At 35.7% G+C, this 16621-nt stretch overlaps 3 protein-coding genes across 3 annotated transcripts in view; 1 reads left to right on the top strand and 2 right to left on the bottom strand.

Annotated features, from left to right (window-relative positions):
- Positions 1-9814, bottom strand: part of LOC133325011 (uncharacterized) — a 34924-nt gene extending 25110 nt beyond the window's left edge. Inside the window, 1 exon segment of the mRNA XM_061533837.1 lies at positions 9707-9814. Coding sequence (XP_061389821.1) covers positions 9707-9795 — 89 coding nt within the window. The 5' untranslated portion in view covers positions 9796-9814.
- A 2328-nt stretch (positions 9815-12142) lies between these two features.
- LOC133325023 (WD repeat domain-containing protein 83) lies at positions 12143-13339 on the top strand. Its single transcript, XM_061533850.1, has 3 exons — positions 12143-12152; positions 12418-13140; positions 13206-13339. The coding sequence occupies exons 1-3, from the start codon at positions 12143-12145 to the stop codon at positions 13337-13339; spliced, it is 867 nt and encodes a 288-aa protein (XP_061389834.1).
- A 746-nt stretch (positions 13340-14085) lies between these two features.
- LOC133325022 (FMR1-interacting protein NUFIP1) lies at positions 14086-15720 on the bottom strand. Its single transcript, XM_061533848.1, has one exon. It carries the CDS (start codon positions 15718-15720, stop codon positions 14086-14088), a length of 1635 nt encoding a protein of 544 aa, XP_061389832.1.
- Positions 15721-16621: the final 901 nt, after the last annotated feature.

The following is a 16621-nucleotide window of genomic DNA, read 5'->3' as shown; positions in this document are numbered from 1 at the left end:
ATTGGCATTGCATACATCATGTGGATATTGGTGTACAGCAGCAACCAGGCAAACAGCAAACTAAAAACTTCAAGCCACAAAAAAAGAACAAAAAAAAAACAATCCGCAACAACCAGTTAGCCAGGCATTCAGTCAGACAATCAGCCAGCCACCCGGCTAAAAACAAAACACAAATATTTTTTTTTTTTTCTTTTTACAAAACTAGTCATTTTCGCCATCACCGCCACCAACCAACCACCCGCCTTTACCAGTCTCTCCCCCTATCCATATATGTGCGTCGACACAGACACTAAGCTCCACTTTGAGTGCATTACACTGTAATTTGGCACAGTGGAATAAAGAAACAACGACAACAAAATGATGGCCTAGCCATTCATTTAACATTGGCTGCACAACGACATATTGATTAGGCAGCAAACCCCTGCACGTTTGCTCTCTTTGACAGACGATGGCGGCTGACGAATGGTATTTGTGTGTGTGTGTGTGTGTGTGTGGGGGGGGGGGTGTTTCTGTTTTGGTTTGCAAGATTTCATCGTCGTGTAGTTTTAAATTTCTTTTGCAAAAATTCTACAACGGCGTTACATGAATGCATGCACACGCACGAACGTATACACACGTACACACACACACACATAAATAGGTGTGGTGTAGTGTGACACAGATTTGTGGGGTCTCTTCGGTTTCTGTTATTTCTCATTAAGGCACATTCGGTTGATGTGTCAATAAAGCATAGGTGCCCATCAGTATACTTTAAAGTAGCTGCCTACTCACACGCATTGTTATGCTCTTTCATTCAGTCGTTGTTTGACAGCCAACGAATGAACACATGCTGGGGTGCGCGCACGACGTCGTGTCCACACAACTAGAAAATCAACGAAATCACACTTAGGGATAAAAGTATTTCAGTATATTTTTATTTTATTATTCAAAATGCGTTTGGGAAGGCGCAATGTTTTGTATGTTTTAAAACTTTTAAAAACAACAAAACATCACATTATCAAATATTTAATTATTTCAAGAATTAAATATTTCATAATATGACTATTATCTCAGTATATGCTACTTTATAAACTTTATTTGATTTTTGTAACATATACAATTTGTAATTCATATAAAAACATTTATAATAATGCTTTTAATCTATATAATAACAAAAATTAATTTCGTCGATAATTTTTTCCGACCACAAAAATGTACACACAATTTTGTTTAGTACTGTTCTGTTTTCTCTCACACATACTAACGCATTTCAATTTTGGGCACCTATGAATAAAGCCTCAGCTGTTCGTTGAAATGAGTTGTTCTAATTGGAAAACAGTTTTCATACGTTGGGAAAGAGCATACAAATAACAGCAACAATAAATGTAAACAAATTTGGCATGAATGTTTTGGGGGTGGGTGGGTTTACAAGCAAAAAATATGGAAAATATTTTTTTATTTTATTTTTTTTATTTTTATTTTTAATTTTATTTTTTATTTTATTTTCATTTTTTTATTTTTCTTATAATTGTTGTTGTTATTGCAGAATAGCATCAGGCAGACTCGATCACGCTTGCTCTTACAAACATTCAACCACATAGGTGGCCAACATTGACACACACATCGACAAATGTGTGAGAATGCAAATTGTTTACTCTGTGCCCGGGCCTGTTGTAGGTAGATAAAACGGCCGTAATGGTGGTACACCCTCTCTCCCCCCACACACCCCCTCTTAATTCATAAATTAGTCTCCTTTATTTTATTTTTAGTGGGGCATGCTACATGAATTCGCCGCATTTTAATATACGCCAAAGCCACAGTCAATAACAACAACAACAAAACTGTCTTCTATCTTTCTCTCATTAAAAAATCTCTCTCATTGTGGGGAAACGGAAATGAGAATAGTTTAAAAAAAAATACTACATACAGTACAGCACCGCCAGCAGACGACTACGATAGACCAGCGACCGACCAAACGACCATGCCACAACACTCACACACACCACGATACCTATCCACGACGTTTCAAGTTTGCACACAAGTTTGCAACGAACCAAACCACATGCGCCACCTTTTTTATTTAAAACGCAATTAATAGCATCCACACGGGCGCCGCCATTAAAAGCTGGCTGAATTCATACGTTGTGTATTGTTGGGGGGAACATAATGGAATTGAAATGAAACACTATAGTATTATAAAAGAGAACTTTTGTTAAGTGGTAAACAAAGAGAAGCCCTGGTGGTGGTATCGGAAGAGTTGGAGCCTAATAAAAACATCTGATGATTGAGAAATGGATCAAGAGGGGATTAACGACTCTAACGAAAAATAGGCATATAGAATAGGGAGGCGTATAGCCCCACAATTTAAAAAAGGCTTAAAACTAGTTTAGTAAAAAAAAATAATACAAAAAAAATATATATTAATAAAATACATTAAAACATTATAAAATATTTTAATAAAAAGAAATATAAAAAAACTAAAATTTTAAAAAATTAAAATATTAAAAAATTTAAAATATTAAAAAATTTAAAATATTAAAAAAATTAAAATATTAAAAACTATAAAATATTGAAATAAATAAAAGGGTTTAATAAAAAAAGAAATATTTAAAAAAATAGTAAAATATTAAAAGAATAAACAAAATTGTAGTCTATGATTTGAGTCAGGATTGGTGAGGAACTGTAATGGACCCAAATTAGGCTTATCTTCAAAAAAAAAAAAAAAAAAAAATCGGGATCCAAAACCCAATTTTTTTTTTTGCTGTGTGTTCCCCAAACGGTTTGAGAGTGGTAAAATGATACCAATTTTTTTATTAATCGGATTCGTAGAACCGGATACCCGTGCCCGAACTTCCGGGTCTAAACATTTTAAACATTTAAAATCATTAAATTTTTATACCCTTCACCACACTCTGGTACAGGGTGGGTATTATGTCTTGGTGCCTGTGTTTGTAACAGGCAAAAGGAAACGAGATAGACCTACGGTTCCTTTTGAGAATCTATGCATATAATCACTTTCTGAGTCGATTTATGCATGTCCGTCCATCCGTCCGTCTGTCTATGTTAAATTGTAAACAAAGTACTGGTCGCATTTATAATCCGAATTCATGGACGAACCCTATTGAAATTGGGAAAAATCGGTTCAGATTTGCATATATAGCTCCCATATACATTTTCTTCCGATTTCCGCACGAAATTTGGCATAGCATAAAGAATTAGGTCTAGAATTATGTGTATTAAGTTTCCTGAAAATCGGTCCAGATTTAGATTAAATGGTGTACCAAAGTCCCTATATATCTTTTGATTTGCACGAAATTTGGCACAGCGTACTGAATTCATTTTAGAATGATGTGTATTGAGTTTGGTGGAAATCGATTCAGATTTAGATATAGCTCCCATATATATTTTCGTTCGATTTTTAGTAAATGGTGCAGCAAAGTCCCTATATATCTTTCGATTTGTACGAAATTTGGCACTGTGTACTGAATTCAGTCAAGAATGACGTGTATTGTGTAACTCCAAATTCAGAAAGGATGCGACCTGTATTGGTTGAGTCCAGAGAGAAGATGGCGTTAGGTGAGTGGGTTTGGCTGGGCAGTTGAACAGATATAGAGTGTCATGTGGTCCGTTACCACATGCCGCTCAGACATTGTCGACCTCTCCATCAATTCGTGCCCAATACGAATTGAGGCGGCTACACCATCCAGATCTCAGTTGTGCCAAGACCACTCTAGTTTGCTCTTCTGCAGCTATCAAAGGCGGATGGTCTCCGAGGATGGTATTCACGCGATATTCTTGAACTGCTTCCTCAACGGCGTCTGTGTGAATAATATTCAATCCTGCTTGATAGGCCTGTTGATCTAGAGGCTCCCTTTTGTACCTCTGGACCTCTCTCTCCAGATCATGGAGATCCTTCCTGATATGCCTGGGTGGTGGGTGCCTATCCATTAGGTAGCGGTTTGGATTGCTGCTCCTATAACACCCAAGCAGGTATTGCATCGACAACATCTTGTTGTGTTGACGCACAGGAAGGATCTTCGTCTCTTCATGTAAGTGGTCTATTGGAGTTATGAGGAGACGCCCTGTTGCAATCCTCTGGGCGGCATTCTGGCAGGATTGAAAACTTTTCCACTGCGTTGCACTGACGTTAGCGGACCACACTGGCGCCGCATAGTTTACCACAGATCGGCCTATTGCTTTATAAGTCGTTAACAAGGTTTCCTTGTCAGCTCCCCTTGTGCTGCCGGCTAGCGACTTGAGAACCTTGCGAGATAGGTCTGTACTGGACAGAATGGTGCAAAAGGTATGCTAATCCTCCACCTCTTGTGCGATCCTTTCTAATCACGTTGTATCCATCACAATTCTGAAGACTGCAGGTGTTGTTCAGCTTCGTTTCCTGGATCGCAGCGACCATCGCAGCTGAATTGGAGAAAGGATTCGTTATCAGGTGTTGCGACAGCAATGTGCGGTGTTAGCGGCAGCGGCGCAGGTTGCTGCTGCGGAGATTGCGTGGGAGTCACATAATCCAAAGACGATGACGTGGACCACGGTGATGACGACGACTCGCTGGGGACTGTATTGGCGTAGCAAGAAGCAACGTAGTCCCTTTCGCTATACTCCTGTATCCGGCTAAGGCCGGAACAACTCCTGAAATGTACCCATTCTCTGCATCCGTTGCATCTCACCGAGATAGATCTGTGATGGATGCTGTTGTGACAAACTGAGCAGAACCATGGTCCGGGGTTTGTCTCAATCCCGGCACGGACCAAAAGAATCCGGAGCAAACATTCCGGGTAATGATGCTCCCAGGTTGAAAAAATACACGTTGTATTTGCTGGGTTGACAGCCTTTGGTCGGAAGTTGATTTCTCCGAGTCAATCCGGTACATAGCACCGGCCACCGTGGAATGGGCAAGTTTCGATAAAATTGGTTTAGATTTCGATATAGCTTTTATATAAAATTCACACATGTGCTAACTGTTAAAAAATATGTATTAAAAATTGTTTAACATTTAAAAAAAAATTTTATTTTTTTGAAAAATAAATTTGTTGAACAAAAAAATTAAACATTTTTTTTACAAAACAAAAACATTTTTATAAAATTATTTAGTCTTTATTTTATTTTAATTCCTTGCATTAAAAAAAAAATATTTTTATTTTTTGAATATTTTTTTGGGAACAATTTTTTTTTATAAATTTTTTGAAAAAAAAAATATTTTTTACAACTTTTTTTTAAAGGTGATTAAGTAAAAAAACACACTTGTGCTAATTCTTAAAAAAATATTTATTACAAATTCTCACCTGTGTGTGGGTCTTTATAATATTTAAGCCATTACACACATGTTTTTTTATAATAAAAAAATACCAAATTACAAAAACAACCTTCCCAATTATGACCACCACGGAACCCCACCATGTGTATGACACAACAGCAGCAGTCAACCGTCAGCAGTGTATACAAAAATCAGCTGATTTTTTCCAATGTGATATGTAAATATGTAGTTTTGTTTTGTTGTTGTTGTTGTATATTATGTATTAATATATTCCAACACGCACAACCAACCACACCATACAGCAGAAAAACAAATCAAATTGAATCGACAAAACAACAAAAAAAAAAAACAATTTACGCTATTAAAATCATATGGTCGGTCGGACGTTCGGAGGTATGTCGTTGATATTTAATTCGTTGATATAGTAGATGAATTGAATGTGTGGTGTTGTGTGTGTGTGTGTGTGATAAGAAATAGGAACACAAACATCAGAAATAAAGTAAAAAATTGCATTTGAAAGTCCGTCCACACAGTCACCGATGAAGAAGAACACAACAAACCAAGGAACAAACGAACGGTGCATATAGTAAAGGAGATGCAGTTGGTGGGTGGATGATACCAAACATGGGTCGGTTTTCTTTTTGGTGGGATTCGAAAAACACACAACATATGACCGCCTAGATTATGTTTTGATTCCAAAATAAATTTCGTTCTCTATTGAAAAAAAAAACTGATTTCAAGTGTAATCAACCTTCCTTAATATACCGTTCTTGCACATTGGAATCGTTGCTGCTCTAACGTGAATATAATTGAAACAAATGGACGCAAAGTTGAATAAAATCAAATGTTTTAATTTGTGTGGTGGTGCTGCTCGAGCGAAAAGCTACGCAAAGGTCACTTGCGTCAACCGGTCGGCTATTCTCTTTTGGTCGTTTTTTTTTTTTTTTGTTTCTTTCATTAACGAATTGCGTTTTGCAAGGCATTTATTTATTTTTTATTACTTGAGTGTGTGTGTGTGTCTGAATGTTTGGCATTTGACGAAGTGATTGCAGCGATTTGTTTTTTGTTGTTGTACTCTTCTGTCATGATCATCATATTTATCAGCGGCTTTTACTGGCGGCGAACGGCGTTGCATTTTGTCGGCGTTTGTTATGAACAAGTGGTGGGCGGTGGGAGGAGATAAAATCTACGGCGTTGATGCTCATATTAACTACAATGGTATTTGTAGCGTACTCTCCCGCCTATGCAAAACAACGGCAGATCTAAATTGAGAGAGAACGCGCGAGTAGGTTGTTTTTTATGAAAACGTCAAAGGGCTGAGCACCAATGTCGAAAACATATGATTTGCGGTATATGGAAATACAAGAGAGGGTGATGGTGGGGAACTAATTATAGTAAAGGACAAAACTTATAATATATATTTTTTAATATTTATATAAATGCATGACTTTTTTCCTAATTACAACAACAAGAATAACTTTTTTCGGGGAAATGTATACTTCCTCCTGTTATACTATATGAGGTTCCAAAGTAACTATGGAAAAATTTTAGAATTTTTTTCCATCGTTAGGCTTTTGTTTCCTGATTACAAAAACAACTTAGCGAGTTGTGCCAACGTTCCAAAAATGCCCCAATTTTAAATATTTTTTCATTAAAAAATGTGCATTGAAATGTGCATGTGAAAAAAATAGGTAAGCTTTTGTTTTCTGATTACAACAACAGCAACTTTTTTCGGGGGGAAATGTATACTTCCTGCTATATATGAGGTGTTCCAAAGTTCCAAAAAAAAAACCCCAAATTCGAAATTTTTTTATTTAAAAATTTGCCTTTTTTGGCCGCGATTTAAGACATTCGCCTATTGACAGGTGCAAATTTTGGCTACGTCTTAAATTCACTTAAATTTCAAGTTCTCTTTTATGTCTCACATTTTTAACGGGTAAACCGGCCTTCGACACTCTCCTATGGACAGTTACCAACCAAAGAATTTCCTTGTTTCTGTGTAGGGTTCTTGAATTTTAGGGAGTTCACAAAAATGGGATTTATAAAACCTGGGTTTTCAATGGAAAGGCATTTTCATAAGCTTTAAAATGATATCAAATAAACGGGTACGACCTCCAAAACCCGGTTTAATGAGTGTATCTCCAAACGGTTTTTGGGATGACTCTTCCTTTATGTCACACCACAATGGAAAGGTATTTTCATAGGCTTTAAAATGATGGCTATGAATCGGATATGTAGAAACCGGGTACCCGTACGCCAAGTAAACTATATACATATATCCATAATTAGGGTAAAAATACCTACCTCAGTAAAACAATTTAATAAAATCTGATCGCTCTAAAATGGTGCGATATGTGGCGGTATCTGTTGTGGATCAAAATATAGGGACCCTTAGATCCCTAGGAAAACAAGGAAATTGTTTGTTAGCGACCGGGTTCTACGGATCCGTAGAACCGAGACCGAGAACCCGTATCCGAACTTCCGGGTCAAATAACCCCACCAAGAAAACAATATATCTCCATTTTTGGGGGAGGATTTGGGGTTTCAAAACCCCGTTTATTGACTGTGTCTCCCAAAAGATTTTTATGATGACTTCTTCATGCAACCACTCAATGGAAAGGTATTTCCATATGCTTTAAAATTATATCCATTATTCGGATTCGTAGAAACGGGTATAACCAGGTGCTCGTACCCGAACTTCCAACTCAAATAACCCAGTACGTCACCCAAGAAAACAATATATTTCCATAATCCGGGAGGATTCAAAAAAAGGGCTCCAAAATCCGGTTTATTGACTCCTTCATGTCACACCCCTCAATGGATATGTACCGTACCCGAACATTTCGTTCAAATAACCGGGTAATCGGGTACGTCCCCCAAGAAAACACAATATATCTCCATAATTAGGGTAAAAATACCTACCTCTGAAAAAAATTTTCAAAAAAATCTGAACGCACTAAAATGTTGGGCTGTATCTGTTGTGGATAAAAAGATGCGGACCCTTAGAACCCTACAGAACAAGGACATTTTTTTCTTAGCGATATAATCTTCTTTATAATGATACCCATTTTATATTAATCGGATCCGTAGAACCGGTTACCCGTACCCGAAATTGTGGGTTAAATAACCGGATAACCAAAAAATATATCCCCATAATTATGGTAAAAATACCAACATCCGGAAAAAAATTTTAAAAAAAATCTGAACCCGAACTTTCGGATTAAATAACCGGGTAATGAAAAAAAATATATCACCATAATAATGGTAATAATACCTACTTCTGGAAAATAAACAAAACTAGAGCCCTATTTTGCGATTTCGATATGCAACATTTATGAAAATGATAGGATGCTGGCCGGATCTCATAGAATGCGAAATAATTTCTTTGAATACTATCGAAAATAAGAACTCTTATTGGAAAATCCCAGTACCCAAAAATAAAGTTTCTTAAAAAAAAAAATCCGAATAAACGATGGATGGCATTGTGCAATGACGAGGGACGAGGCTACTACTTGAAATGAATACAAAGATTACTTGTGTTGACTTGGCTGCTTTTTGCCGGGTACAGCTGATTCAATGAACAGTAATCAACAGCGTGTGTTTTAAATACAAACACCACCAGCAAGCAGCACATCATACAAAATAAAATCTGAAAAAAAAACATACGGTTGGTGGGTCGGCCGGGCCGGTCAGCCGATTAGCTGCTGCTGTAAATGTGAATGGAATGAGAGAGAAAGTAATTTGATAAGCAAGAAATACAACACACACACATAATCCCACTACTACACCACACAGCTGATTTTACAAAAATACTATGATGATAATTGAAAAAAAAAAATCTGAACAACAACAACCATCAAAAAAAACCAAATTAATTAATTTGATTTTTTTTTACTCTCATGGTATTCTAATTTAAATGAAATGCCTGGTCGGGTCGGCGTCGTTGTCTTTAAATGTCCACATAGGAACAATACGGAAATGAAACAATAACGGCAAAAACAAAAGCATTCATCCAATATTTTTGCGCCATACTTATTTTTTTGTTTCTCATGAACAACAACATGACAGCAGCAACAGAGAACAACACACACAGGCTGGCTGGCTGACATAGACAGACACACACACAAACACACTTGTTTGTTCAGAGGCCATATGTTTTTTCTTGCTTGCTTGTTTGTCTCGTTGAAACCCCGCACAAAACGAAATATAGAAAAACGTATGATACAACCAACGAAGAAGAAGCAGCAGCCCCAAAAACAGTTGATATTGATTAGAAATGGAAAAAACATATGGGTTTTTTTTAGTTAGAAAAGAAGAATATCAGCCAAAATACAGAAGAGGGGGGGACGACAAATAAATAATGGAAAAATAAAAACAAAATACAAAACTGCTGTTGCTACAATTCAAAAAAAAACATTTCATTTTTAGAATACTATTTTTTTTAATTCAACTTACTGTAATTCTTCATCCAATTCTTCGGTGCTTTGATATTCAACATTTTCCAATATCACTTCCTCCGTTTTAATAGGAACGTTTGAAGACATTTTATTTTTTGGTCCAAAACACAAACGTTTTTGTTTTTTTAATCCGCTGTTTTTCTTTTATTCTTATTTAAATTAAAAAATTTTAATTAGAAAACCACGTGTTTTTTCTTAATAAGATGCCTTGCACTAAATTGTGGTATTCTTCACATTGATTCTCATTTATTAAAGTATTTATTATTTTTTGAATATTTTCCAATTCTCTGCCACCATTATTGCTTGCTCGCTCACTTCGTGATCATCTGTTTTGTAATTTTCTTTTTTTAAGTATATTTTAGTTTTTTTTCACTTATTTTCACAATAACTGCTTTATTCCACCTCGAATAAAGAACGACGAACGAACCTCCGCAATTGATTTCAAGATGACGTTTTTTCCGTCGCGTTTTGTTTTCACTCTTTCATATGAAATGACGCGCGTTCTCTTTCTCTCTCACCGTTTTAGATGACTCTCTTTTTTCTCGTGTGTTTGTATTTTCGCCTTATTTGTTGCGGCAACTTTTGTGTTGTTGTTTTGTTTCGTTTTTCTTTTTGTTTTTCAAGTTTCCTTTTCTTGTGTATTAACAGCTGGCATTCGCCATATATACACACACACTCATATGTATTTTTCTCATGTGGTAGATAATTTTTCAGCTGTTTTTTTTTTTTGTTTTTGCTTTGCTTACACAATTTAGCGGCAATTTTTTTTATTTCAATACAGAAAAAATTTCATAATTTTTTCTTGCTCTCTCGTTGAAAATATTTTTTGTATATTGCTTTTATCACATCACTGTACTTTTTTCTTTTTATTGTGCTTATTCGCCAATTATTCACATGAAAAAAATCGTTTATTTTCAACACTGTTTACATTAAAAAAAGATGGCCCAAATGTTATGAAAAGGGTGTTTCACATTCTGATTTTATATTTTTGTTTGTTGGTGTTGTTGTTGTTTTTGGTCAGCGAACAAAATAACAGCGCTACGACAACCGCGTCATCCGAAACTCAAGAACGAATTGAGAGAAAGAGAAACAAAGCCATGTCAAAGTACATGGCTGCTGGTATCTTTTTTTACAACGGCGACAAACCACATGCTAGTAATAACGGCGTTATATCCCTTTCACAGAGAAATGATAAGTGTGGTTTTATATTTGTCGGGATCGGGATCGGTGTTGAGAGTTTCTCTCTCTTGAGAGAGTAGTTAGAGTTGCGCTATTTTTAATTTTGTAACAAGCGTACTTTTTGTTCACAAAAAGTACGAATTGACATAAACGTACCAAAACAAAAATTAGATTTTTTATTATTCGTGAATACATTTACGCTTAAATTATAACATATATTATTTATGCAAATAACTGGTATAAATATTGGCCAATATTTCTCGATAATTATGATTTATTATCATTTGAAGTAGAATTTTAGGTACCTTTTCGCACTTTTTTGTTCCTACCTGTGGTAATGTTTTCCAACACAATTCACAATTTACCACTGAGAGAGAGAGAAACTCTCAACACCGATCCCGATCCTGACAAATATAAAACCACACTAACCAGCTGTATGTAAATATGGTTGGAAATTTATTACATTAAATAAATTAAAATTAGAAATTGATTTAACAGCAATAAATTTAAATAATTAAAAAAGGAATTAAAATATTTAAATACAAATTAATGAATTAAAAAATATATACCAATATTTTTCTCAAGAGTCAAAAATGCTTGCATATGTTTGCTATTCAAAGACCAATGATGACGTTGCAAACTATGCACTATGAAATGATAACAAAATCATTAAAAACTATTAAAATATTTAATAATAAATTAAATTTAATAGATTTTGTAGAATGTATTTTTACAATGGCGACAGACCACATAGTAGTAACGACGTTATATGCAATTCACAGAGTTATGATAACAGATGTAGCATGTACAAATACATTGGAAATTAATAAAATTAAATAATTAATGGATATTAAATAACAATTTAATATGGATGGATTTAAATAATTAAAAAAAATATAGTGAAATTAAATAAATACAAATTAGTGAATTTAAAAAATATACATGAATTAAAAAATATATTTTTTCATTTGTTTGCTATTCAAACACCAATGATGGCGTTATAAACTATTCACTGTGATATAGTAACAAAATCATGTGATAATCATTGAAAATTATTTAAATATTTAAAATTAAATAAACTTTAATGGATTTAGAGGAATATCTTTATGGACTATCAGTGGAGAGAATATATTAAAATTATATTTTTATATATTCCGCAAGGGGGGTTGATCAGTGACATTGCTTCGTCTTATTTTGACAGCACATTTCCCCAAGACAACAGCTGATCCATCTACCTCATTTGAAAAATGGAAAAATGCATCTTGGTATTGATTTCTTACACGCTCCTTCGTAAACAAATAACATTCTGATTGATTTCGGAATCTAGCGGCACGATTAATTAAAAAATTATTATAAATAAAATGGCAACATTTGTAGATTTCAAATATATACGAACAATAGACTGTAAACAAGGAGCGGTTCGGGCAGTTCGATACAATGGTAAATATGAACAAGAAATTTTCAATAAAATTGTGCAATTTCTCTCAAAACCCAAGATGCGATTTATTATAGATTACTCCTAATTCACAGTTGATGGCAGCTATTGTCTGACATGTGGATCGGATAAAAAAATCAAACTGTGGAATCACAAAACCGGACTGCTACTCAAGACCTATGGTGGTCATGCCGATGAAGTCACCGATGCCAGATCCAGTTGTGAGAGTAGTAATATCGTATCGGCCAGCTTAGATAAAAGTATCATCTATTGGGATGTTAGCACAGGGGCACCGGTAAGGCGATTACGTGGTCATGCCGGTGGTATTAAATGTGTTAGCTTTAATGAAGATTCGTCGATTGCCATATCGGGTGGTCGGGATAATGCTGTCTTTTGCTGGGATATACGTACCCGACGCCTAGAGCCCGTGCAAATGATGCGAGAAGCCAAGGATTGTATTACGGCGGTGCTGAGCAATGAAAATAAAATAATTACCTCCTCTCTGGATGGTTGTATACGCCACTATGACATACGTGCTGGGGAATTGACAGTGGATAAAGTGGGTGTGCCCATAACATACCTGTGTATGACACGTGATGAACAATGTTTGGTGGCTGCTTGCCAGGACGGTGTTGTTCGGCTGCTGGATTGTGAATCGGGTGGTATATTATCGGAATATAAGGGCCACAGGGCCGATGATTATCAAGTCGAATGTGGTATAATGTCCAATGATGCCCACATCATATCGGGTAGCAGTAATGGTGATGCATTTGTATGGGATTTGTTGGAGGGTAAGGTGTTGCAGAACATTGAAATAAGTAAGTAAAGAGAAGTGGAAACATATTTGAAATCTATTTGAGATTTGTTTCTATATTTTTTGTAGGTAAAACAGGAGGAGTTGTCCATTCCCTGGCCACGCATCCGAAATTGAATGAAATTGTATTTGCCCGTCGCCGTGATATTTATGTATTTAGCACGGAATTTGATGGTGAAGATGAGGTAATGGAGATAATTTAGATTAGTTATTTATATCAAAATAAAAAAATCCATTGAGCTTCGAAATGGAAAATTTTAGTCTTTTGTAACACATCGTTCGTTGAACAATTTTAGTCTAGGGTTATCAAGCGAATTGGCTGCAATTTGGTATTTTCTAGATATCATTGGGTAGCAAATCTTCCTAACAAAAATTATAAAAGTTGGTCCATATTTTTTTGGGAATAGCCCACATATAACGATACTCCGGTATTTTGGGAATTTTAGACACATTTTTCAACCGATTTGGCTGTAATTTGGTATTTTGGGTTCTCATTGTGTTGAGAACCTTTCTACCAAAATTTATAAATATTGGCTCACTTTTTGGGGTAGCCTCCATATATCGGTACCACCAATATTTTGGAAATTTTAGGTTCGATTTTCGATCGAATTGACTGTAATTTGGTATTGTGGATTCTCATTGGATAGCAAATCTTTCTACAAAAAATTATAGAAGTTGGTCCACTTTTTAGGGTAGTCCCCACATAACGGTACCCTTAATATTCGGTATTTTGGGCACGTTTTTCAATCGAATTGACTTTAATTTGTAATTAGGGGTTCTCATTGGGTAGCAAATCTTCCCACCAAAAATTATAAATATTGCTGTATTTTTTAGGGTATCCCCCAACATATAACGGTACCCCTAATATTCGGGATTTTTGGCTTTTCAATCATTCTCTTTATTATTACTTAATAATAACATGTATAACAATTTTGTACTGTACATTCATTTAATTGATTTTCGATTTTCCAATACCAAAAAAGTTATTTTCACAAACATAACGAACACACTGCAGCAGGACATTACGTTCATGCCGAATATCAGTCTCTAATAATTTTTCTAACATTGAATTTTGTTTGCGCAGTTTAGCTTTACGATAATCCAGACCAGATTTTCTTTTTACCGTTGGTTTTTGTGGTCGATTGTTTACTTCATTTTGTTTGGCCGCTGGGCATTTTTTGGGAGGTGCTGGTGGTTGTACCGCTGTTGTTTTCTCTTGTTGTACATTTTCGAACTTATATTCTGTCAATTGATGTTCAATGGGAATTTCTTCGGGACCTTCGTCTGATGAATTACCATTAGGGAAGGATTGTGATGAGGATTTCTGAATATTTTCTTCTTCTTCGATTGGAAGAGGTTCAATGTCTTCAGTTCTTTGTTCCATGGCAGTTTCTCCTTCATGGGGATTTAAAATAAAATTATTTTTTCCTGTATTTTTATCTGTGGGAACAGTGTCATTATCTGTGGCATCTTTCTCGCCTCTGTCATTACATCTTTGGTCCTGTTCGTTCATGTTACTTTGCTTGTTGCCATCTAATGGACTATCCGACTGAGTGTGTATTTCCTTCTCCTTGGAATTTGTGTTTTCAAGTTTATTAAAGTCTCCGTTACATTTATCTTGCTGTTTGTTGTCCCTCCCCTCTTCCTCCTCCTCTTCTTCTTCCTCGTCATCATCTGAACCATACATACCAACAAGACTAAAAAGGACATTTGTATTCTTCTCTTTCACTTTCTTTTCACAATGTTTGTAATCCTTCATACCACGGGTACCTTGGAATCTCACCATAAATTTACAATCATCCTCATCATCGCTTGTTTTCTCCTCCTCCTTCGTCGCATTTACATGTTCCGCTTTTTTCGTATTATCCTTACAATCACGTTGATTTTTTCGTTTCTTTTTATTACGTTTATTAGCTTGGCCTTTTTGTTGTTTCCCCCCACCATCCGGTTCAGCTGGCCTCTTAATTCCATCTCCGCTATCTTTAGGGCTCGAATCATTTGCATTTGGCGGCAATGCCCTTTTCCTATCGTCCTGCTTGCCAAAACGACATTTACTGGCCTCTAAGCGTTCACCACGTTTTTGCCGCTGCTCTTGGGCCTTCTGTTTGAGCAGAACATTTTCCACAGTCGGATAGCGTTTACGTCGCTCCTCACGCCATGCCGCAATCTCTTCAGGTGTATTAAGTTTTTTGAATTTATCAAATAAACCCGAACTGTGCAAAGCCGTAACATGTTTATCCATTACCGTTATATGGCCACGATACTGGCAACCATCGACGGGACATTTTTCATGTTGCGCCCGATGATGTTTCAGATCCTCCATTGAGGCCAATTCCATTTCACATGGCTCACAATATTGCCTCGTCGATTCTGCAGGTGGCGTATTAGCATTGGGGGGTTTAAGAAATCTTGGTGGAACTGTTGCTCCACGTTTGCCATACATTGGTGGTGGTTGTTTTTCACGTGGTAGAATTGTCATACCCGATGGTGTTAAATAGTGTGGTTTGGGTTTCGATGGACATTCTTTTTGTTTGTTGTTGTTGAAATTCGGTGAGGGTAAAAGGAATTTTGTCGGTGGTTCCATTGTGGAGTAGCCTGGGTCAATGGGTCACAACTGATCAAACCAGGATTGCTAACAGAAGAATTCAACTGTTTGTTTTGATTTGTAAAGGCAACATGATTCTTGTTGACATTTAAGATGTGATTCTTATATTTTGACGTATGACATTAAACGTATGTGCGTTATTGAACAGGGTTCTCTCTAAAGACATGCTGTTCCTGTACAGCAAGAATCTACGAGTTTTTAAAATTTTTTTTCGATATCATAAAGGAAAAAGTGTTATCGTAGTAAAAATAGTAGATTCATGCAGTAAGGGAACAGACCTTATATTGGACAGCCGTCAGGTCGGGGCCTTCACCTATTGTATATAGTAAATTTTATGTATACATTTCTAATAAAGTTTTTCCTCAATGAAAATGTTACATTTTTAATGAGATGTATGAATATTTGAAAAATTGCATGAAAAAGAGCCTTCATGTAAATATGGCCTAAATGTATGCAGTTATTTTGACAGCCGTCATACGCGTTCGTTAATGGTATATGTAAACACTTGGAAACAGCTGTTATGTTGTGAGGTAGTTATCAATGGTGGTGACGTGACTTTGTTGTAATAAAATTAAATATTAAACGAAATAAAATAGAAAAAATAAATAAAAAAGATCCAAGCTATTTGGAATAAAAATGTAATTATTAAAAAAAGGTTCCCCCATCTAATGCATTCATAGAGTGGATAATGACATTGTGATGCCAGGCAATAAGACAAGCTATCAAAACATGATTGGTTTGGATTCCTATCAGCCTGTTTTTGTAAAATTCCAAACGAACGAATTCGAGTGACTTACGACCAAACCTTTATTTATGTTTATAAAGGTTTTCTGATTCAAAAACAAAAATAAATGACATATTTTTCAAAACCAAGGAGTTT

Source organism: Musca vetustissima, unplaced genomic scaffold (genome assembly GCF_032173495.1).
Source record: "Musca vetustissima isolate MV318-11 ecotype Yass unplaced genomic scaffold, APGP_CSIRO_Mvet_v1 utg34814, whole genome shotgun sequence".
Lineage (NCBI taxonomy): Eukaryota > Metazoa > Arthropoda > Insecta > Diptera > Muscidae > Musca > Musca vetustissima.
This window is presented reverse-complemented; position numbering and strand designations above follow the sequence as displayed.